Source organism: Castor canadensis, chromosome 7 (genome assembly GCF_047511655.1).
Source record: "Castor canadensis chromosome 7, mCasCan1.hap1v2, whole genome shotgun sequence".
NCBI classification, from domain to species: domain Eukaryota; kingdom Metazoa; phylum Chordata; class Mammalia; order Rodentia; family Castoridae; genus Castor; species Castor canadensis.
In genome coordinates this window covers 30,707,099-30,733,233 of record NC_133392.1, presented here as the reverse complement: position 1 = coordinate 30,733,233, position 26,135 = coordinate 30,707,099, and the positions used below count along the sequence as shown (strand labels likewise).

General features: G+C 37.6%; 1 protein-coding gene across 1 annotated transcript in view; it reads right to left on the bottom strand.

Annotated features, from left to right (window-relative positions):
* The window catches only part of Hpse2 (heparanase 2 (inactive)), a 663,188-nt gene that overhangs the window by 226,255 nt on the left and 410,798 nt on the right, over nucleotides 1–26,135 (bottom strand). Inside the window, exon 5 of the mRNA XM_074078564.1 lies at nucleotides 16,072–16,243. Within this exon, the coding sequence (XP_073934665.1) occupies nucleotides 16,072–16,243 (172 nt within the window). The remainder of the gene's footprint in view (nucleotides 1–16,071; nucleotides 16,244–26,135) is intronic.

Below are 26,135 nucleotides of genomic sequence, written 5' to 3'. Positions count from 1 at the left end.
ATTGCTATAAATTCTGTTTTTCTGTTTTCCTCTTCTTCCTTCTTTTTCTTTTGACAGGTTCTTGCTGTGTAGTTCAGGGTGGCATCAAACTCACTATGCAGCCCAGGCTGGCCTCAAACTCATGATCCTCCTGTTTCTGCCTCCCGAGTGCCAGTGCACCACCATGCCTGGCTCCTTTTTCTTTCTTAGCAAAATGATGAGACCAAGCATACATAAGCATTTCTATACTTATTCTGAGGAGGAAAAATCAAATTTACAAATAATGTCAGACAAAATATGCATTTCCAAATACTCTCAGCTTGGACAGACACACCTTGGTTTTTTTGAGAAATGCAAAAGACTCATCATAGGTGTAAATATTTTGTTGTCAGAGAGCTTTAAATATTTTTTAAATAAAGGAAAACCAACCAAATAAATAACACCTAAACGAAACTGGACAAAACCCCCAGGAACAGATACTATAGTCAATGAGTTTGGGCTCTTCTCCCCACCTCCATGCTCCTTCCCTGATAATTAGGGCCTTCAATATGTACTCTGTAGCTGTATCATTTCTAGTCTCTGCTTTTGTATCTATATTGGCACTGTGGAAGACAAGAAATCCAAAAGATCATAGTTTGGTACTTCAGCTTTAACATTGATGGATTCTTCTGCTTTCTAGTTCTGTCTGGTTCTCAGAAACAGGCCCCAGCCACATAAATGAACAATTTTTAAAACAGCTGCAAAATGCTCAGCAACAGTGATATTAGAGGCAGAATAACATGCACACAGAGTAGTGCTCTTAGGAGCGAAATACACCTGGAAAAGTGAATTTCTGTTTAGGCTCTGGTATTACTGAAGATTTCCAACCACCTTCTTCCATTCTAATACCTCAATTTAGTCTGAATGTACAAATTAAAGAAGATCCAGGATGTGAATGTTGACAAGAACAGAAGATTTGGGTTTTCCAAAGTTGGATGTTTCCATACCTGAATTATGATGACAGAAATTTGGATTATGATCTCAGAAGAGGATTGTTTGCCTTCATGCTGACCTCCAGTCATGCTAAGAAGGGTAACAGAGGGAAAGGAACAGGGTCCTGTATCAAAGGAAATTGGCCAGTGCCAGGCAGACATTTCGGTATGGGGGGGATGATGTCTTTCCCATCGGAGCCAAGCTGCTGCTATAGAAAAGAACAAAATATCCCTTTTCATTGTGAGAGTTCCTTTCCTTCCCCAGGGGACTCCAAATCTGGGAGAATTTCTTTCCTTTGTTATCCACCTGCACATATGACGAATCTGAAATATGGTTGAGCCTTCTCTCCCAGGGCATATCACAACTCTCTTATAATAAGGCCCATCTTTAGTCATGGTCTTCAGGGCTTGATTTCTATTTCTGGACCACAAAGAACAACCCTAAAAACTGGATTCTGAAATTTGCTCCCAGGAAAGAGAACAAAACCTTCACAGGGAACTGGATGTCTAAGTGAGTACATACTTCAGTGAGAGTACAACAGCCTGGCCTTTCTTGTCCACAAAGAGAATCTTTGGTTATGTAATTAGCGTGAATAAGACATAACAATCATTTTATGCAAAAGTCTAGGAAAAACACGTGAGAAAACTATCCATTGTGGGTTATAGTAAACTAAGCTGAACTCCAGATAAATAGCAAATTTTGGGACATTTTCCACTTGGTCCAATGCCACTTAACTTTTCCATGCTCATTATCTACTGAGTTACACCAGGTGCTGCATAAACTAATGAAATATTGGTATCTCCTCTCTCTCTCCTTCCCTCCATTTGGTCATCCTTTCCTGAATCTCTCATTCCTTTCTCCCTCTCCCCTTCCCATCCTACTTCTATATACTTCTACACTAGCAGTAGATGGATAAGCTGAAAACCTATATGTTTGTTGACTTTAATGGCTAGTAAGGATCCCTATTTAGGCTCCTCTCTGAGAACTTATATTTCCCTTCATTTAACAAATTGATAGAGACTTTAATAGATAAGATTTGAGATGGACAAGACTCTCTCTCTCTCTTTCTATGATACTGGGGATTAAACTCATGTCCCACCCACTAGCCCTTTTTGTTTTCATTTTGTTTAGAGTCTCACTAACTTTTCCTGGGCTGGCCTCAAATTCTCAATCTTCCTGCATCTGTCTCCCTCACAGCTGGGATTATAGATGTGCCCTGACATGCCCAGATCAACCAATCTCTCTGTTGATAAAAGTTATATCTAGGAGGTTTATTTCAAGGAGGACCATGAATGAAGAAAGAAAAACATATGTTCACTACCATTTACTGAATGACAGGCATATTTTACAAACCTATAAGACTATCACTTTCATTTTATAGGTGAAGAAACTGTACTCAAGGTCACCCAGTTAAAACATTGCCAAGCTGGGATTCAAACCCAGCTCTGAAGTCCTTGTCATAGCCATGCAGAGATGGTAGACTTGTCATCTTTATGGTGCTGTTCCTTTTCTTAAGCCCATGGCAGACACTGGGAGCTTCTTAACACTCCCTCACTTGTCTGGAAATTGGCTTAAGAATCTTTCTCAAGATAGACTGCCAGGCATTGTTACCTGGAACTGGCCCCCAAGATGAAGCCAATTTGCTGCCAATGTGGAGCTGGGAGGAGGGAGGCTACAGGATATCATCTGGAACAAGGCAGAGGCATGTGTGAGGGAATGACACATAGGAGGACCAGTTCTAATCCTTGATTAGAACGAAGGGAAAAGGAGAAGAAGGGGGATAGAGAAAGGATGCTAAAATACATCTGGAAGGCTCTGGCTGGAGCTGGAAGGGGCTGGTTAGAGGAATATTATGATAGACAGTCCAAAATGCTGCTGAGGAAGTTGTAAAGACTTGGATTCAAGTAAAAAGGGCTATAACTGACTCAATATGATTTGCCCTGGCTGTGCAGCCTGGTGGGAAGGAGGAAAAAAATGCATCGGGATGTCATTATGAATTTCACACAGAAAAACAAACATTCCAAAAGCTGAATCCTTGGTAAGAAACTGACTCTATGGGAATGAATGCTCTGGCCTGTGGTGAAGATGGATTATATCTCATTTTGTGTTTTCAACTGTTTGGCTTATGGAAAGGTGAAAATTCAGGCAAACAATACCTCAGAGGAGAAAGAAAGAAAATGAGGGTAGGAGTAAGATAGATATCTGATTTGAGAGCTGGCACCACAGTCCAGTAGCCATGTGACCTTGGATAAGTTATTTAAGCATTTATATTTTGTATTGAGAGACAGCATCTACTCCCCAAGAATGTTGTGACAATTAACAAGAATGTACATAAGGAACAAAAGCAGTGATAACACACTGTTGGCACTTGGTAAATATGAACATCCTTTTCCTGGTTTTGGCTTGTGAGCCTCACATTTGTTTACCTCCACTCCTGATCTGAAGTAAAGGTAAAGTCTGCTGTCTATAACACACGTAGTGATTCTCATACTTTGGGTAACGAGTCTTTGTTCAAAATGACAATATTTGGGTCCCATCCCCACACCTTCTGGTTTGGCAGGTCTAAGATGAATCTTAAGAATCATGCTGCATTTTAACAATCTTTCTAGGTGTTTCAATTACAGGAGGATTCATGAACGACACTTTTGACAAATTTTGGTCTTAGCAGCACCTGTGAGGTAGAACATTCTCAGAGAAGAAAGTAAGGTCATAAGAAAAGAAGAGGGAAAGGAAGAAAAGAATGGAAAAGAAGGTGAGGAAGAATATTGTCCAAGACCATCTGACTTGTAAAGTGTCAGATCTAAGTCTACGTTCCAGCACACCAGCCTCCCTCTCCAACGTTCTTTCCAACTTCCATCCCAAACTGACTTTTCTGATGTTAGAGGCAGAGAGAAATGTTCTGCATAATAGCAGTAACTCATAACCCTGAGCTGGGGTAAGGGATTACGCTATTTTCCAGTGAGCAAAGAAGTCCTTTCTAGGCAAAAAATAAAAATAAAAGAAAGTAAGTTTAGAAGTGTTGGATCATTAACACAGTTCTGAGCTAGGGAGCAGACAGTGCTGGGGCAGTGGCCAGTGCTTCCCTACTAATGAGCATGGAACATCTTTGGTTTCTCTCTAGAGGCTAAAAGGGTAAATTTTCTTCTTATGAACTGGGAGAAATACATTATTCTCTTCTCTTGTCCTGTAGGTTAGTGAAGTCATATAATGCTTTCAGAGTTGAAATAAGACAGAACAATTATTAGGAACAACAATTACTACGTGCACCAAATTGTCCCCAGCTGTGCATCTTCCCACGACAAGCAAGAAGGTGGCATAAGAAAGCAGAATTGTGATTGCTGTTGTTATACTGATTGTTATTGTGGCTAACCTTCCTACTTTCCTTCTTCACTCAGTTTTCTGCACTGCTTAGAAGTCTACATCCAAGTCATATGTAAAAAAAAAAAAGGACTAAAACCTGTCTTTTTCTTCTTACAGTATTGTGGTTTAAACTCGGTTTTGTCCTTGCCAGACACACACTGTACCGTGTGAGCCATGCCTCTAGCACGTTTTTGCTGTAGGCATTTTTCAAATAGGGTCTCCCATTAATGCTTGGGATGGCCTGGACTATGATGCTCCTATTTATGCTTCCCCAGAAGCCGGTATGACAGGTATGCACCACCATGCCCAGCTTTTATTGGTTGAAGTGGTGTCTCACAAGCTTTTTGCCCAATCTGGCCTCAAACTACAAACCTCCCCATCTCTGTCTCCTGAGTAGCTAGGATTACAGGCATGAGCCAGCATGCCTGTCCATCTTTTTATCTTGAAAACACATCTGTTCTTAATGATTGCAGCCATCATTTCTGTGGGTGTCACCATATGTCAGGAGTTGTGCTAAGCACTTTAAATTTATTACATCATTTATCTTCACAACAAACCTAAGAAATAGGTAATCTAATTAGACTCATTTTACAGATGAAGAAACTGAAGCTTTAGAGAGACTAAATGGTTCCTCAGAATGACCCAGACAGTAGACAATCTGGGTTGTATCTGGGTACAAAGTGTGTGCTCCTCACCATCTTGCCATCTTGATCACTACAGGAGAAAACAGCAGGCTGTTGATATATGGTAGATGATTCATTGGGAAGGTTTTGTTTGTTTTGTGCTAATCTAAGTATTTTAAAATTCAAAACGTTAGAGCTGAAAGGTACCTCAGAGAAAGACAAATATGGCAGAATCTAGACCTAAAAACATGACAGGAGTACAAAATGGAGGAACTGTTTGGAGGGTAGGAATCAGCGGGAGGGGGGGGGGTGAGAGGAGAGTGTGAAAGGGGTAGGTAAATATGACTGACGTAATTCACATGCATGTATAAAAAGAGAATGAAACCCATTAAAATTGGTTTTAAAGGGAGGAGGGTTAATGAGAAAGAATAATAAAGGAGGTGAATTTGATCAATGTACGTTATATGAATATATGGAATATCACAATAAAACTCCTTTGTACAATTAATATAGACTAATAAAAAAGAGAAAGAGAGAGAGAGAGGAAAGAAAGATACTTCTGAAATAATTTATTAGTAATCCCCTGTGAGAAGGCTGATGTCCAGGACTGGTGTGGCAGCAAATAAATTTCCAAACTTATCTTTGTCTCCATTTGCATTCTCTTCTTGAGATGTGTAGGAAGGGCTGACTCCACCATCAGGCACAAAAGGCACAGTGTTTAGGACCCACAATACTTCTAGGGGCCTCAGGTTAAAATAAAAAGAAAATAGAGTTTCAAATTCAAGAAAATGTTTTGATGTATTTGTTTTTACACCAGTGAAGTCATGAAACTTAGTATGACTTAAAGGAAGAAGGGGTACATGAAGTCAAAGTGCCTAGGGCCCACAAAAGTAATAATGGAATCCTATGCTAAGTAAAACAGTGAAGTTTCTGTCCTTACCCATCTAAATACAGCCTTCAGAGCCATCTGTCAGCATTTCGCACAGTAAAGTATCAGTACTTACACACAACCAAAGATAGAAATTCTGGATAGAAAAAGACCTTTTTTTCTATTTCTAGTTTGTTGACCATTGAACATATAGCACTTGGCAAAGACCATTATCTGCTTCCTAATTTTGTTCTGTTTGTATCCCGTTTGCTCAAATTTGAATGCTTGCCAAAGCTTTCTGGGTCTCTGTGGGAGTAGAAAGTTCTATCTAGCTTTCTGTTGTAACTCAGGTTCACATTAATATATTCTGCTAGCAACTCTGTAGAACGTGGGGATAGCTTCCATTGTTCATGTGCTCATTCAACAAATGTGAGCACCTACAATGTACTAGGTTTTTGCCAATACTGAATATACAGTAGTAAACACAACAGATATGCTTTTTAACCTCAAAGAGCTTTAACCTATAACTAACAAGTAAACAAAGGACACATTTACAAATTGTGATAAATGTTATAAAAAGAACTAAGAGGATATGTTAACAGAGAATTATTTAGCTAGGTTACTCAAGGAAGGACTCTTAATGTATGAGAAGCAGCCAGCCATGTGTCAAGGACAGAGAAGAACATGACAGGTAGGACTTGAGAATATACCAGACCAGGGAGGCTGGAGTGTAGAAAAAGGCAGAGTGGTAGAAAGAAAAGTGAAGATGGGACCACAGCAAGGTCATTCACAGTAGCGTCTTGTGGGACAGAGTAAGAAGATGAAATTTTATTCTAGGAACAATGAAAAGTCACTAAAGAGCCTTGACACGTGACTGACATAATCTGAATTATGTTTGTAAAAGAATTTTCTGGAAACAGTGGTGACTAGATTGGAGAGGGACAAGAATGAAAAACGAAGTAAAATAAGGCTTCTTGATGTAGTCTTAAATTCTCTGAATTTTCCAAATTGTAATATTTTTTAATGTTGGCTCTACTGCAATCCCTCAACCAAAGCAGCGCTCATATTCTAAGTAAATGTGGTCTAAACATGCCGGTGGAATATTAGTACCTCAGGCGGGTCTCTGGAAATAGGGCTCTGGTAAGGTTCAGGAAATTCTGAATTCTAACTCTCTTTCTTGGAGATTCAGAATTAAATATAATAAAGGTGTCACAAAGTGTTTAAGTAGCTGTTTGGGTCCCAGTATTTCCCAAACTTACTTGACAGTGGAACCTTTTATTTTTTCTTTCCACATGATGTTAATATCTCGTAGAACTGAAATTCCCCAGGAGGTGCTGCCACAGACATTCTGAGAGTTAAGCGAATTCCATGTGTTGAGACACCAAACTTCCTCTTTGCCTCTCCATTTATTATTCTGATGGTTAGACAAGAATTTCTGGACCCCATACTTAACATTAGAACATCAGCCTGTCTATACATATTTTTTTCTGTCCATTTCTATCATCTATTCTCTATCAACTGTTCTTTTATTTCTACATTGTCAAGGTTAGTAAGGTTTTCATTTTTCTGCGTCCTTATTTTTCTTCCTCACTTGTGGATCTGTATCTCCTACAAGACAGCTTTGTAGGAGGTATTGATCCTCTGTATTGGCAAATATTTTATCTCAACTTTTCTATCTCTAACACTATTTGAGACATTTTCTTGGTTTTATCTTCCAGTTATTTTATGAGACCCTTAATAACTTTTGGTGATATGATTTACATACCATACAATTCATCCATATAAGTGTACAATTCAGTAGTTTTTATTATATTTACAGACCTGTGCAACCCTTAACCTAATCTAATTCTATAATACTTATGACTTCAAAAAGAAACCCCCTACCCATTAGCACTAAGCAGCCATTAATATACTCTACAGATTTGCTTATTTTGGACATTTTATATAAAGAGAATCATACAATGTAAGGCCTTTGTGACTGGCTTCTTTCATTGAGTGTGTATTGGTATTTCACTCATTTTTATTGTCTAATAATATTCCATTGTATGGATATACCACATTTTCATGTAAGCACTCATCAGTTAATGGACATTTTCACTGTTTCCATTTTGGAAATTATGAATATTGCCTTTATGCATATTTGTGAACAAGTTTTTGTGTGGACATATGTTTTCATTTCTCTTGGATATATACCTAGGAGTGAAATTGCTGAGTTACATGGTAATTACGTTTAATCTTTTGAGTAACTGCCAGACTGTTTTCCAAAGCAGCTGCTCCAGATTATCTTCCAACCAGCAATATATGAGGGTTTCAGTTTTTCTTTCTGTACTCCAAGACATGTTATAGTATGTCTTTTTGGTTGTGGTTTGATTGCAGTTATCCTGGTGGGTGTGAAGTGGTGTTTTATTGTGGCTTTGATTTGAATTTCTCTAATAATTCACGCTGTTAAGGATCTACTGAGGTGCCGTTTGTATATCTTCTCAGGAAAAATGTCTATTCAAATTGTTTCTACCTGTAACTCAATTAGGTTATTTATTCTATTTATTTCTGAGTTGTAAGAACTCTTTATATACAATCTGGATAAAAGTCTATTATCAGATACACGATTTGCAAATATTTTCTTCCATTCTATGTGTTATCTGCTCACATTTTTTCTTTTTGTGGGACTAGGCTTGAATTTAGGCCTTTGCACTTTCAAAGCACGTGTTCTACTGCTTGAGCCACAACTCCAGTCCATTTTGCTCTGGTTGTTTTTTAGAGATGGGGTCTCATAAACTCTTTTCCTGGGCTGGCCTCAAACCTTGATCCTCCCAATCTCAGCCTCCTAGATAGATTGAATTACAGATTACAGGCATGAGCCTGTTTGGTACCCAGTTGTGTTCACATTTTTGAAAATTTTGTTTGATGCACAAAAGTTCTTAATCTTATAAAGTCCAATTTATCAATGTTTTCTTTGTATCATTTATGCTTTTAGTGTTTACTGTGGCTTAAATGAATTTCCCCAAAAGCATGTGTTAGAGAGTTAGTCTCTAATGCAGTGGTATCGGGAGATGAACCCTCTAAGAGATGGAAGGATTAATGCTCTTAGTAAGGGAGTGGTTCATTGGTCTGGACTAGTTCAGCCCTCTCTTTGATCTTCTGCCATGGGATGACACAGTAAGAAGGCCCTCACCGGATACCAACACCTTGGTCCTGGACTGCCCAGTTTCCAGGGCTATGAGGACATACATCTCTGTTCTCTACAAATGACCCAGTTTTAGCTCTTCTGTTAGAATAGAATAGCCTTAGACAGTGTTACATCTAAGTGAGCATCACCTACCCTTTATAAGACTTTATTTCATCAAGTATATGTTCAGTTTCAAAAACATTTTTGTTCTGACTGTATTTTTTCATAGAGATGTATTTTTACTTTTTAAGTTCAATATCTTACCTACTTTATAAGTGTGTATCTTTATAAGAATTCTAATCATAGATTTTTATTTTTAAAGTGCCGGTCTTGAATTATAGTTCTTGTTAGAGCAATTGTTTAATTTATTTCTGTTAATCTTTGATTCTGTGCCACTGGTTTCTTTCTCATGTCTTTGGCCTTCTTTTACTATTTATAAATTGGGGACTAGGATCTTTTTCTGGGTCACAGGTATAAATTGTTCCTACTTTTGAAATCACAGACTTCTTAGACAAGTTTCTCTTTTGCCTGGGGTCTCTATTTTATGGACAGAGCTTGCTGATCAATGTAAGACAAGAACAATTACAATAAACTTCTACAACAATAAAATATGTTTCAAGGTAAAAGTAAAGCAATGAATTAATATAAAATTGTCATCACATAGAGGATGCATAAAAGTTTATAAAAGAAAAACAGAGAAAATTGATATGACCCTAAAGAACAATTCTTCACATGTTTAGATAAAAATCAATGGCTAGGAATAGCCAGTTCCTGAATGAGGAAATAAAACAATAAAACAAGCATTTTATTAAGCACTTCCCATTTTTCAGGCAACATGCTATCCCTGAAAATACAAACATGAAGATTCTATCTCTGTTCTAATGGCGTTCATATCCTAACTGGGAAGATAGCCCTGTTTATTCCTATAACTTCCTATGTAAAAAAGCTTAAAACCTGGTTTGACTCTATAAAACTCTATAAAAATTATAATGACTTATAAACATCACCATATTTCATTCATAGTACTATATAATGATTTTTGATGCTTCACAGTCACAATTATACATGCTATTTTCATATCTGATAGACTTACAGCCAGTTGTTAAATAAGACAAATATAACTCACTCAACTAACATTTGTAAGATAACTACTCCATTCCTAGGGTCTAAGAATACAGAAAGAATAAGACTGACAGAGTCTCGATCCTAGTCCATGGTCTATGAAGGGAGACAAGTATGTAAAGCAATACATTATCAACATGACAAGTGCTGTAAGAGAAAAATAGTCATAGCCTGGGGAAATCCTATCTGAAATGTAAAAGAAGATCTAGGAAAGGGGAAAAACAAGAGAAGAGGGTGGTGAGTAATCCAAACAAAATGACACAAAATAAAAATGTGTAAGGGTAAAAGAGTATGGCATCTTCCCAAATTCACATACACTTCGATGTAGCTGGAAGGCAGGTTGTATAAGGTGGCAGGGCTGCTTCCTAGATGCAATTTAGGCAGACAGAGACCCTAAAAGGTTTTGGTTTTAAGCAAGATTGATTTGGCCAGATGTTGTATTTAAAGAAAGAAGACTATTCAAAAATCTAGAGCAGATTCTAGAATTACTAGATTCTGAGATTACATACAGAGAAATCATTTAAAAAGAAAAATGAAAGGGTTTTAAATAAAAAGATGGTTCACGAGTGATACTAAGAAGTCTGAAATAGCAATGGTTAATAACTGAGTATATGAACAAAGCAGAGAAGTGGATCTAAACTAGCCTCTCAGGGTGGGAGAGATAAAGTTTTAGAGAATGAAAAATATTGAAACAACCATCTATATTTCAATATAATATAATGCACAGTACAGCAAACTGTTGAATATTAGGGGAGCATTGTGACAAAGAATGAGTAAGTAATGGGGGAGGGGATTAATTTAATTAAAACATGATATATACAGACCTAAAGTACCAAGGAAAAACTCCCTTGGACTATCAATCCACACTTAGTCAAAAAAAAAAAAAAAAAAAAAAAAGGAGGGCAGGAGGGACAAATAAATCTTTTCTGGGGGTGGATACCAGTGGCAGGGATGGGCACAAGGAAAAGAGGAATGATTGTGAATATGGTGGATGTATTTTGTATCCATATATGAAAACAGAAGAATGAGACCTGTTGAAATTGTTCTAAGAAGAAGGGAGAGGGAAGAGTTAGGACAATGGAGGGGGTAAATCCAAGTAAGACATATTTTAAACACATATGTAAATATCACAGTGTACCCCCTTGTACAACTATTATATGCTAATAAAATCGTAAAAAATAGCCTCCCAGTATAGGCCTCAGGCAAATAATTATTGTGTTATTAACCAAACTTGGGTTAAGAGAAACAAAAATGACGTAAGGATTTGGAAAATTTTCAGCTCTTTTTCAAAGTTAACATAATTCAAATATAAACAAGCATGTGACACAATCTTACATTAATTTAAATAGAGTGCATTCATAAAGATGACAATGTTCACTGCAGTGGGATATTGGGAGAAATGACACACTAATTCGCAACTGCCCTACAACCTGGTGAAATTATTCTGAAAAGAAATTTGGCAACAGATACAAAAGCCATAAAAATTATCATATATTTTGACCCAGAAACCCAGATTTTTGGAATATAGCCCAACGACATAATTCAAAAGAAATAAAAATCCTATTTGTATAAAGATGTTTATGGTTGTGCTATATATTACTGACAGAAACTGGAAGTAGTCCAAATGCCCAACAGTGAGAAAATGCTTAGGAGGACTTTGGTACGTTAGTGCAATGGAATATTTTATTGGTATGAAGAATTGCAAATATGAAAACTATGTAGAAATAAGGAAAGAGCCATATGAAACCATGAGTAAGAAATGCAGAACTCAAAATGATGCATATACAATGATCACATCTATGTAAAATTATATCTGTTTAACCACAAGGATTGGAAAGGACTACAGAGCTAGTAATTTAGAGTGCTGACATTTCTGTTACTGTTAGTTCAAGTTTCTGGGGCGGTTTACGTGTTTCTACTTATATTTCACTATCTATTTGGAACATATACATTAAGAAAGTTAAACCTCCATTTTTTTCCTGGCCCATAAAAATGTTCATTAGTATCTTTCCTTACTCTGCGAGATTTTCCATAGTCTTTCGAGTACTGTTTGAATTTCAGGATATGGAGGAAGTGCAGTCCATCCTTTGCCTCCACATCACCCCAGTCACATACTTTTCCTTGATGTGACAAATATCTGAGAGAAACAATTAAAAGGAGGAAGGATTTATTTTGGCTCTTGGATTCAGAAGTTTCAGATCATGGTTGGTTGGCTCAATTGATTGGGCCCTGAGGTGAGGCTAAACATCTAAACATCATGGTAGTGAGAGGATGGTGGGGTAGTGCTGCTCACCTTATAGCAGCCAGGAATGAGAGAGAGAGAAGAGAGAGAGAGAGAGAGAGAGAGAGAGAGAGAGAGAGAGAGAGAGAGAGAGAGAGAGAGATGAAGGGGCCCTGGCAAAATGTATCTCCCAAGAAATTGCCCCCAGTGACCTCTTCCTCCAGTTAGGCCCCATTGCCTAAGGGTCCAGCACTTTCCAAGACAGTGCCACAAGCTGGGACCAAGCTTTCAACGACATGAGCCTGTGGGGGACATTTCATATTCAAACCACAACACATGCTCATTTCTTTTATCTTTGCTTGTTATCATGTTTCTTACTTTTTATGAACCTAGACTTGTTGCTCTCAATTTAATGAAGGTCAATATCTCTGGGTTCTATCTCTTCTAACCTTAAAGGACTCCTTACTTTTGCTATATCCTTCTTTTGTATCTTCTAAGCACTTCTCCTCTCATGGGTATATTCTCTCAATCTACAAATCTGTTCTACTATCTCCCAATTTAAAAAGGGTAAATTGTTATAGCTTTCCTTGACCACACATCTTCATTTTTTCCTGGCTTTCTTCACAATAAAAATTCTAATTTCTTACTCCCCACTCATTCTTCAAGCTTCTACAATCCAACCTCAGTTTCTACCACTCTCCTGAACAGTTGCTCAAGGTCAACAAGAACCTGTATGTTGCCAAACCCAAAGGTACTTTTCTCTCTTCCTATTTGGTGACTTCCTGACCCAGGAGCTCACTCTCCTTATTCAAGGAGAGTGATGTACCTTATTTTCTCCTTTTCCTCTAACCAAGAGGGCATTCCTCTTCTCTTTCCTTTTTAAATATGCTCAGGTTCCACAACGAACTTTCCTAAGTAAGTCTCTATCTCTGCTCTGCCTACACGCTAACTTATATCCTCTATTTTTATGAATTTAAATCCCATTTTCATGACAATCACCCCCAAAATTAATATCTCTAGCTGAGACATTAATCTCCTCACTCACATTCAATGACAGTTTTGACATATATATTTAGATTCAATCATAATAACCATAACATGACAACCAAAGTCATGATTTTATTCCCAGAACTAGTTATTCGCTAGCCTTCTCATCTCAGTGAATGTCCACACCATCTACCTAATTACTTATGAATCCCTCTATCACATCATCATACACTTAATCCAAATACCATCACATCCTGTGGAGTCTACCTCCAACTATACTTTCTACCACCCTAGTCCAGGTTCCCATCATTCTTTCTGTATATTACTGCAGCAACCTCCTCACTGATTTTCCTGCTTTCTCTTCAACCCATTTTCCAGAGTAGACACAACATGCTTTCTATACAATAAATCAAATCATTTCCCTCCCCAGCTTAGAAACATTCTGTATTTTTCTGATTGCACTTAGAAGAAATTGCAAGCCCTTCAATTGTGTCTGTAAGGTTCTATATAACATTACTCCTTGTTACTTCACTGACTATAACTTTCTCTTACCATCCTAGCTATTTTTCATTCTCAGTCTGTGTACATGCTTTCCATTCTTTCAAAAAAAAAAAAAAACAAACAAACATGGATACTGTTTACCTCTTGTTTGTCTAGTTAATTCTCAATCATCCTTCATATTACACCTTAAATACCCTTCTTCTTATAGGTCACTTCTTTGAGGTATTCTTTTCCATGACTTTCCTAATTTAATTAAATCAGAGCCCTTTCATTCATTCATAGAAACATTATTGTCTTAGTTTTAAGCTTAGTTGATTAATGTCTATGTGTCTCCTCCTAACATAGTGAATACTGTATGAGGGCAAAGAATGTGTCTGTTTTTGTTTATTAATTTATTCTCAGTTCCTAACAGTACATAGTAGCTGCTTAAGAAACATCTTCAGAATAAATAAATGACTGATATGGTATGCTATTGAAAGGGGACTATGGGTCATAAGAGAATATATTAATCAAACCATTTAAGAAATGAATAGTCTAAAATAATAACTGTGTGGACTTAAATGATAGAGCGATCAGCTTTGCTTTTTAATGAATCAACAAAATGTAAGTAAAGTTCAATACACGTGATCCTCATTCACTAATTAAAACAGGAAAAATGTAACCAACTTCTTCATCTCATTCTTCCCCATGCTACATACACACAGTAATTTCAGATTTAAGTAACAGTATGCAAAGAAAAGTCCACAGCTGCATTATAAGTAGGGAATAAGGTCATGAAACACTTTTGTATAGCAGAAGGAGAGAAAAGAGTGGGGAAAGAACAGGAATTGAAGAACACGGTGACTTATATAAAAGGAAAAATGCCTAGCATTAAATTTCAGATTATTAATAATATTACAGTATAAGTTCTTCTGTCTTCACAAACCTTCAGTAATGTCTATTATGTTCATAAGCTTAGATCAAGACTAAGTAACAAGAAAAGGAAGGAGTCACAACTACCATCAAGACACGAGGGACATTCAGTAGACAAACATGTATCTCGTACTTACATATCCATTTGTGTATTTCATACTTGCACGGCATTTCTCTAACTTCACTGGAAAATATCTTACTCATCTTTGAGTCTGTAGGAAGAATCACTCCTACTGCAGACTATGACAAAACAAGGCATATAATGTGTGTCTTGGTACACAGTCCTGAATTTCTTAACCTCATTGTTCGTACCCTTCCTGCTCTGATTACATCTCTGCTTTGGACCTTGGATTCTTCATAGATCTATCTTCAGCCTTTCTCATACTACCATGGGTCCCTTTTCTTCAGCCTTCTTCACGCTACCCTGGCTCTCTTTAGCTGTAATTCTACCTCTTTACTGGCAACAAATTCATAGTCAGGCATTTCCTCTGACCCTGTATGACAAGGCTCCTCTGCATGGATGTCTCCATTATCCAGTTTCAGCCTGGTCCACCACTAGGACTGAGTCAGAAAGCATTTAACAGAGTGCCTCATCTGTGCCAAAGCCTAAAAAGTGACTGTCAGATTCAGTCAAAATTTAATAAAACAAGTGGTAGAAACTCTCCAGAATATCTTAACGAATCTATCAGTCCAGTTGTGCTTTAGTCTACAAATATTTGTAGTGTTTCTCAACTTGTGAAAAGTATAAAATGAAGCATGAAATGCTAGAATATTAAATTTTTTTTCCAAGGGGACCAGGAACTACAGAAAAGGTTAGATTAAAAAGAATTAACCTAGAAGGTAACACACACGCACAGGAAATTAATGTGAGTCAACTCCCTGTATAGCTATCCTTATCTCAACCAGCAAAAACCCTTGTTCCTTCCTATTATTGCTTATACTCTCTCTTCAACAAAATTAGAGATAAGGGCAAAATAGTTTCTGCTGGGTATTGAGGGGGTGGGGGGGGAGAGGGAGGGGGTGGGGGCATGGGGGAGAAATGACCCAAGCCTTGTATGCACATATGAATAATAAAACAATAAAAAAAATTTTTTTCCAAATAATGCATCCTTCTCAATCTGAAGATGGTGATCTGCCTTCCCCATCCCACCACCCTCTACCGATAATGAGAAGCCTGAAGAGATGAGTTCTTCCATTGTTTAAAAAAGGATAAGATTCAGACTGGAGTAAGACACTGTGGAAAATGCTCCTCTTTTATTCTTAAGAAAATAAACAGGGAAATGTACAAACATTTAAACAGGAATATATAAAATACATTCACTAGACAATGTCATGTGTACAGCTAAATATTCTGACCTACCCATCTAGAAGAGCAATGACGTTCTTCCTGGGCCGCCCAATATTAGGGCCATACAAGCTGGCTCTGGAATAAATCCGGATGGGTTGCAACATGCTTTTCAGCTGGATGTAATCCTTTCCCAACTGGCTGCCATTTACTGCCCGGCCATGCATTGTCCGATAGTTGTTTGGCTCTAGATTAAAAACAGGCATGTAAGTTAGAATTGAGAAGAGTGAGGCTCTGCCAACACTTTCTTATCCACAGATCTCTGCCTTTTTTCTTAACAGCATGAATAAAATAACTAAAAAAAGGAGGTGTGAGTTATCTTAAGTTGAGGAACTATCCTAACAAAGCAAGTCAGGCTAGCAGTATTTTCAAATTAATCTTCACAAAAAGATCACCTCATTCACAAAAAAGACCATACTTATTTTCATGTGATAACTTCATAATGAATGGTATACTGGGCTGAATAATATCCCTCAAAATTTATGTCTACTAGAACCTAAGAATGTGACCTCATTTGGAAATAGTGTCCTTAGTGATGTAATCAGTTAAGATGAGGTCATACTGGATTAGGGTGAACCCTAAATCCAACACCGCTCTTTTATAACAGAAAGGGGAAGGAAGTCCAGCTACACAGTCACATAGGAAAAAATACTATGTAATGAGAAATACAAAGACTGGAGGGAAGCTTCAATGCTAAGTATTTTGGCAGTTGCCAGAAGCAAGGAGAGAGACATGGAATAGATTCTCCTTCAAAGCTTCCAGTAGGAACCAACCCTGCTGATGTTTTGATTTCAGACTTGGGCTTCTTGAACTGTGAGAATACATTTTTAATGTTTTAAGCTACAAGGTTTATGATAATTTGGTATGGAAAGACTTAGGAAACTAATACACATGGTCAAAAGGAAAACCTTCATAAGATGGTCATTGTACGAAAAATCAGAGAAAATCTTAATGTTCACTAATAGAAAAGTAGTTGAGTGAACTAATTTTGAGCAAAACCTTCTCGCCCCACTTTAGTTCTAAAAGTGAACAAAAATTCCTAAAAACCAGCAGCTCCACTACTGGGGCTAGCAAACTAGAATTGGAATGGAGCACATGCCCAGGAAGGCCAACGTCTCAGACAGCTTAAGGCTGTGATTCTGGTAGGGGAAGACACAGACTAACAGGCATATAAGAAATTTAAACGGAGACCTAGGGAATGAGACAGTTATAGTGAGCCTTGATAATCTCACACATCCCCTTTTCATTCAGAAGGCTGTACACACTCAGGAGACACTGGAGAACAAGACACTGGAGAGTGCTCTAGCTACCCATGTATTCTCCCATGAATGAGAAACCAAGGATATTCATAGATCAGACATGAGAAGGCATGTCAAAAAGTAAAATCTAGTCAGACCTGTGGACTGCAAAATGTAGAGTGTGTTCTGCAGCTCACTAGTAGATCCACTGGCAAAGATGGAAGCCTTCCTGGCTTAAGGTAAGCACAACCTCTCATCAATCATTGGCTCACCATTAAGCTACATTGACTTAAGAGCAACCCCTAGAGAGTACCAGTGGGAGCAAGGAAGGCATAAGGAAAGAGTGAAGGAGGGTGAATATAGTGGAAGTACTATGTATTCATGTTGAAAGTGGAACAATGAGACCTGTTGAAATTGTTCTGGGAAGGGGGAGGGAGTGGGAGGATGAAGGAGGACAGAAGAGATGAATCTAACTAAGATACATTGTAAGCATTTTTGTAAATGTCCCTGTGTACCCCTAGTACAACTATTATATTCTAATAAATAAACAAAACAAAAAAAATTGAAACAATTAAAATTTTTTTTTTAAATTAGGTATTAGTAGCTACATGATGCAAGGGAGGCAGAATTAGTCCAGTTAAGTAACTAAACAAACAAACAATAAATAATAAAAATAACCTCTGGGATGGACAATGAAGAATTCACAATTTGTCTTACATATTGTCTAAAATATCTTATTTTATACTCTGATTTCTCTTAAGGTCATATAAATCTCTCACTTTTTATATATATTATTTTTCCACAACAAAAATATGAGGTATGCAAAGAAACACAAAAGTGTAATCCATACACAGTGGGAGAAAAAGCAGTCGATAAAAACTGTCTCTTCGGAGGCTTTCATGTTGGACTTGGCAGACAAAGACTTCAAAACTGCTACTATAAATATGTAAGAAATAAAGGGAATAATGAAGAATTAAAGGAGGTATAATGTTATTGATTTATCACATAAGAATTTCAGTAAAGAGAAAGAAGCTAAAAGAAAGAATCAAAGTGAAATTGTTGAACAGGAAAGAACTTATTATATGCAGGAGAACATAATGAGATTAATAGCTGAATTTTCATCAGAAACAATGGAGGCCAGTAAGATGCTAAAGAATTATATTAGAGAAAATATTCTACATTAAGCTGGAATTCAGTTAGTATTATTCTAAAATAGATTGCGATAAGTTAAGATTTTTTTATAATAAAATTGCAAAAACAATTCTAAAATTTGTATGGAAATACAAAAATCTTCAAATAGCCAATGTAATCCTGAGCAAAGACACCAATACTGGAGATATCACAATTCCAGATTTCAAATTGCACTGCAGAGCCAAAGAAACAGACAGAAAGAACAACAGAATAGACTAGAGGATCCAGAAATCATGCAGTTACAGCCACCTGATTCTCAACAAAGCCACCAGAAGCACACATTGTAGAAAAGACAGCCTCTTCAACAAATGGTGTTGGGAAAACTGGATAACCACATGTACAAGACTGAAACTGTATCACTGTCTCTCACTTTGTACAAAAATTGATGTAAAGCTCATGAAAGACCTTGAAATAAGACCTGAAACTTTGAAACTACTAGGGGAAAACTTCAAAATATAGGGAATGGCTTTCTGAATAGGACTCCACTAGCTAAGGAAATAATAGCCATTGACAAATGGGATCGCATCAAATTAAAGATTCTGCTCATTAAAGGAAACAATTCATAGTGAAGAGACAGCAAACAGAGGGGAGAAAAGCACTGCCAGCTATGTATTTAACAGGGAATTAATATCCAGAATAGAGAGGATTCCAAGATGGTAGCTAGAGGGAGGAAGCAGAAAGCGAGCCTCCTATAGTGAAATCTTGGAGAGATGCGGGAGACACACTTTGCAGCATAATCATTGAGAAAAGGCATAACTTTGACCCCTCCACACCTCTAGCCAGCACAGAGAATCTCCACTTCACGTTAAAGGGAGAAACAAGGAGGGCCCCCGGGCCGCCAGTCGCCGGCGCCCAGACGGCTTGGGAAGACGCAGACCAGGTGAGCTTTGCCATACGGTGGTACTCCCACAGACAAGCCTGGGCCAGAGCAGCATAGCTCCCTGGACAGACTGACCTCCACCCAGGGAAAAAAGAGAAACTGAGTAATAAGCAATAAGAACAATAAAGACACACTGGAAAGAGGGTGGGGCACCCTGAGCGCTGAAGATTGGGGGAAGGGAATCCTTCCCAGGACTGTAAATAAACAAGCCGGGCAGGCCGGAGAGCCTCTGGCAGGAGCAGGGGCGGGGCGTGCGCCCAGCAAACAGGAGCGGGGAAGCTTGTGAGAGTGGCAGAGGGAGGAAAACTCCATAGGAGAGGAGGGAAGACCCACTTCCCACATGAGCTGTAAACAAACATGGCAGCTGGCAGGAGCAGCAGCACCGCCCAGTAAGCAGGAGCAGGAAAGATTGTGAAAGTGGCAGTGGGAGGAAAACTTCACAGGAGAGGGGGGAAGACCCACCTCCCACATGAACTGTAAATAAACACGCAGGCCTGAGAATGTGGGTGCAGTGTCACCTTTCCCAGTGCTTGGAAAGGGGAAAGTCGGTAGCAGAAGCTCTCGCACAGGAGAACTCTGAGCAAACAAAGCCTGCGGGGGGGCCAGGTGAGTGCTAAGCTCACCCCAGAGATCTGCATAAATAATGCCTCCAGCAACAGCAGGCTGACAGCAGCAGGCAGGCAAGCCACAGCTGCAGATACCATTCACAGAACTGTCTCCAGACTCTATTTTTTCCTTTTCTCTCCACCTTCGATGAGAGAACAACCAAATTACACCCACAAGTGGAAAAACTTACTGAAACTGTATTGCATTTGAACTTGGGACACAAGGTGGGGTTTTTGTGTGTGTGTGTGTGTGTGTGTGTGTGTGTGTGTGTGTGTGTAGTTTTGTTCTACTTTATGCATCCCCTTTGATAAGACAACTACAGAACAACATCTGAGGCACCATCTCCAGGATTGGAGACTGAGACAGACACCCAAATTATTAAGACAGAAACTTCATTGCATTTGAACCTGGAGGGTTTTTTTGTTTTTAATTTTCTATTTTCCATTTTATTTTAATTCATTTTTAATATATAGATATTTCTTTCATTTACTTATTTTTAATTTTTATTCCTATCTTAATTTTTTTTTTATTTTTGATTTTCAATCTTATCTCTGTCCCTCTAATGTCTGTTCAGCTTACTGTCAATTATTACACTAATGCTCCCTGTTTATACCTTTGAGACTTTCTTGTCTGAAATGTTGTTCTGCTTTCTCCCTCTTGTCTGTGTATTTGTTTTCCCCTTTTCCTTAACTTCTTGCTTTCCATCTCAGCTCACCCTTCCAATCTAAATATTACCATTGTTATTATTACAAGCTAGAAAATACTTAATTGCACACAGTACAGGGACAGTAACAACACCAAAGACAATGACGGGAAGACAGAAAAAACAGGGAAATCAGTTTCCCCACAACAAAAAATTAGTACAGGAACCAGAGGGGAATGAAGAAAACAGAAACTCAGATCCAGACTCCAACAAAATGAAGATAAACTATGCCAAAGGACCCAATGAAGCCCAAAGAATAATTTAAAAGAAGACATACTACAAGTACTCAATGAGAATTTTATAGAGATGATACTGGATAGGGTCAACCAAAATGTACAGGAGACACTCAAGAAATTCCAAGATAACAAAAATAGAGAATTTGAAAAAGCAAAAGAAGAAATAAAGGAAACCATAGAAGCACTGTATAAACACCAAAGTGAAACACAGAACACGATGAATAAACAGATCAATGAACTCAGGACAGAAATAGACAACATTAAAGAGGAAAACAGCCAGGATATGGAAAACCTCAGAAAAAAGAACGAAACAGAACTGCAAAACAAAATGGAAGGCCAATCCAGCAGAATAGAACAAACAGAAGACAGAATCTCAGAACTTGAAGATGAAATGGTAATTAAAGGAAAAACTGAAGAACTATTAATTAAACAACTCAAGACCTGTGAAAAGAAAATGCAAGAACTCACTGACTCCATCAAAAGACCAAACTTGAGAATCATGGGCATCAAAGAAGGAGAAGAGGTGCAAGTGAAGGGAATGCGTAATCTATTCAACAAAATAATAATGGAAAATTTCCCAAATCTAGAGAAAGATATTCCCATACAGATGCAAGAGGCCTCCAGGACACCAAACAGACCAGATCAAAATAGAACTACTCCACAACATATCATCATTAAAACAACAAGTTCAGAAACTAAGGAAAGAATATTGAAGGCTGTAAGAGAGAAAAAACAAGTAACATACAAAGGTAAACCCATCAAAATCACAGCAGACTTCTCAACAGAAACATTAAAAGCAAGAAGAGTGTGGGGTGAGATCTTCCGGGCACTGAATGAAAATAACTTCAACCCCAGGATACTCTACCCAGCAAAACAATCATTTGAAATAGATGGATCAATAAAAGTCTTCCATGATAAGCAGAAACTAAAACAATATGTGACCACAAAGCCACCACTACAAAAGATTCTTCAAGGGATTCTGCACACAGAAAGGGAAACCCAACTTAACCATGAAAAGACAGGCAGCACCAAACCACATAAAAGAAAAAGCAAGACAGTAGAGAGTAACCTCAACTTAGGTACACACAATCAAACCTTCAAACAACTAAGACAACTAAATGTCAGAAATACCACATACCTATCAGTACTAACGCTTAATGTTACCGGACTTAATTCACCCATCAAAAGGCACCGCTTGATGAAATGGATTAAAAAGGAAGATCCAACAATTTGTTGCTTACAGGAGACCCATCTCACTGACAGAAATAAGCATAGGCTTAGGATGAAAGGCTGGAAGAAGATTTACCAAGCCAATGGCCCCCGAAAACAGGCAGGAGTAGCAATACTTATCTCTGACAAAGTAGAATTCAAACCTACATTGATCAAACGAGATAAAGAAGGACATTCCATACTAATAAAAGGGGAAATAGACCAAAAGGAAATAATAATCATCAACCTGTATGCACCCAATGTCAACGCACCCAATTTCATCAAACATACCCTGAAAGACCTAAAAGCATATATAATCACCAACACAGTGGTTGTGGGAGACTTTAACACCCCATTATCATCAATAGATAGGTCATCCAAACAAAAAATCAGTAAAGAAATTCAAGATCTAAAATATGCAATAGATCAAATGGACCTAGTAGATGTCTACAGAACATTTCATCCAACTTCTACACAATATACATTCTTCTCAGCAGCCCATGGAACCTTCTCCAAAATAGATCATATCCTAGGGCACAAAGCAAGTCTCAGCAAATATAAGAAAATAGAAATTATACTGTGCATACTATCTGATCGCAATGCAGTAAAAGTAGAACTCAACAACAAAAGTAAAGACAAAAAACATGCAAACAACTGGAAACTAAATAACTCATTACTTAATGGAGAATGGATAATCGATGAAATAAAAGAGGAAATTAAAAAGTTCCTGGAAGTTAATGAAAATGAAAACACAACCAACTGGAACCTATGGGACACAGCTAAGGCAGTCCTGAGAGGAAAGTTTATAGCCATGAGTGCATGTATTAAAAAGACTGAAAGATCCCAAATCAATGACCTAATGATACATCTCAAACTCCTAGAAAAACAAGAACAAGCAAATCCCAAAACAAATAGAAGGAGAGAGATAATAAAAATAAGAGCTGAAATCAATGAAATAGAAACCAAAAAAACCATACAAAGAATTAATGAAACAAAAAGTTGGTTCTTTGAAAAAATAAACAAGATCGATAGACCCCTCGCAAACCTGACTAAAATGAGGAGAGAAAAAACCCAAATTAGTAGAATCAGGAATGCAAAAGGGGACATAACAACAAATACCATGGAAGTCCAGGAAATCATCAGAGACTACTTTGAGAACCTATATTCAAATAAATTTGAAAATTTTAAAGAAATGGACAGATTTCTAGATACATATGATCATCCAAAACTGAACCAAGAGGAAATTAATCACCTGAATAGACCTATAACACAAAATGAAATTGAAGCAGCAATGGAATTTTATGCAGCCATGAAGAAGAACGAAATGTTATCATTCTCTGGTAAATGGATGGAATTGGAGAACATCATTCTGAGTGAGGTTAGCCTGGCCCAAAAGGCCAAAAATCGCATGTTCTCCCTCATATGTGGACATTAGATCAAGGGCAAACACAACAATGGGATTGGACTTTGAGCACATGATAAAAGCAAGAGCACACAAGGAAGGGGTGAGGATAGGTAAGACACCTAAAAAATTAGCTAGCATTTGTTGCCCTTAATGCAGAGAAACTAAAGCAGATACCTTAAAAGCAACCGTGGGCAATAGGAAAAGGGGACCAGGAACTAGAGAAAAGGTTAGATCAAAAAGAATTAACCTAGAAGGTAACACACACGCACAGGAAATTAATGTGAGTCAACTCCCTGCATAGCTATCCTTATCTCAACCAGCAAAAACACTTGTTCCTTCCTATTATTGCTTATACTCTCTCTACAACAAAATTAGAGATAAGGGCAAAATAGTTTCTGCTGGGTATTGAGGGGATGGGGGGGGAGAGGGAGGGGGGTGGAGTGGGTGTAAGGGAGGGGGTGGGGGCAGGGGGGAGAAATGACCCAAGCCTTGTATGCACAAATGAATAATAAAAGAAAAAAAAAGTTCAGAATATAGAAAGAACTAAAAAAACTGGACATCAAAAGAACAATTCAATTAATAATCCAATCAGTTGATTGGACAGACAGTTCTCAAAAGCAGAGGTACAAATGACCAACACATGAAAAAAAAGCACATCTTTAGCCACAGGGAAATGCAAACCAAAACCACATTGAGAGTCCATCTCATCTCAGTCACAGCTGCTATCATCCAGTAAACATAAGTCAAATTCTGGCTAGGATGTGGGGAATAGAGGCACTTATACACTGTTGTGTGCTTGTACGTTAGTCCACCCCTTGTGGAAATCAGTATGGAGGCTCACAGAAACTGATAATAAAATTACTACATGATCCAGCTATACCACTCCTGGGTATATACCCAAAGGAATCCAAGTCAGCATACAATAGATACATATGTATACATATATTTACTGCAGTACTAGTCACAATCGTAAGTTATGGAATCACCCTGCATGTCCATCAACAAATGAATGAACAAATAAAACACAGTAAATATCACAATGGAATATTATTCAGCCATAAGGAAGAATGGAATTATGTTCTTTGAAGGAAAATGGATGGAACTGCAGGTCATCATATTAAGTGAAATAAGCCAGACTCATAAAAACAACTATTGCATGCTTTTCTCCTATGTGGAGTTTAGATTTTAAAAAAAGACATGAAAGTAGAAGGGGGACTATTTGGGTACAAGAAGGTGGCCAGTGGGAGGGGAAAGGGAGACAAAAGAAAGTAATAGGAAAGTGAATGTGATCAAAAGTACGTTACGTAGTGGTATAAAAATGTCATAATGAAGCCATTTAAAAAGCACAAAAATTATTATAATAAGAAACTACTGAAAATAACAATAAAAGAGATGAAAATGGGACTTTGGCATAAGAAAATTAGTAAAGGAGAGAGATCAACAAAAAGAGACAAGAAATGCAAAAGATACAGCAAGGCAGCATACATAAAAGTGCATATATAAATGGAAACTCATTAAACACCCCAATAAAAAGCCAAAAACCCAAGTAAAGGACACATTTTTAGATTCAAAGACACAATATGTTGAGAACAAAAGTATGAAAAAAAAGATAAATCAGGCAACCAGTCACCATAAAGAGAAGTGGAATTGGTATGAGACAAAAATCTTACTAGAGACAATATAGGACACTTTATAATGATTAAAGAAAATATTTAGAATGGAGTGAATTGAAAATATAATGAAGCCTAAGCAATGTTTACTGGAAAATATATAGCTTTAGACTCCTATATTAGCAATGGAAAAATATATCAACTCAATCTAAAGTTCTTCCTTAAGAAATGAGAAAAAGAAGAGAAAACTAAAGCGAAATCAAGAAGAAGGAATGAAATAATTAAAAAAATTAGAATGGAAATCAATAGCATTCAAAAATAGAGAAAAATCAGTGAAGAAAAAGTCAGTTCTTTGAAAGGACCTAAACTGACACAGCTTTAGGTCGTCTGACTACGGAAAAAAAGAGAGAAGTCACTGACTATCAAACTAGAAATGAAAGAGGAAACGCCACAAAGGACCTCAGAGTAATTAAATTGATAAGGGACTACTATGAACAACTTTATGCTAATGATTGAGACAACTAAGCTCAAATGGAAACCATTCAAGAAAGACGTAAATTATTACAAGTGACTCAGATGGATGAGTAGCACATGCTTGTACCCTCAGCACTTGAAAGGCTGAGGTGAATTGTAGTTCAAGGCCAGATGGAGCCACATGGAGAACTCTCTCTGTCTCTGTCTGTCTGTCTCTCTCACTCCATATACGCACACAAAACCTTGACTCCCTAAAACCGCAAATGAACAGAAGGGCTCGGGGCACTGGCTTAAGTGATAAAGTGCCTGTAAGCATGAGGCCCTTCATTCAAACCCCAGTGCCACTAACATATACATATACTTGAGACAGATAAATATCAAGAAAAGACAATGAATTAGGAATTTAAAGATCTTTTTACAGAGAAGACCCAGCTGGATTAATTGGCAAATTCTATGAAATATTTAAGAAGAAATAGCAAACCTTCACAAACTCTTCTGGAAAATGAAGGAAGAGGTACATTTTCCAA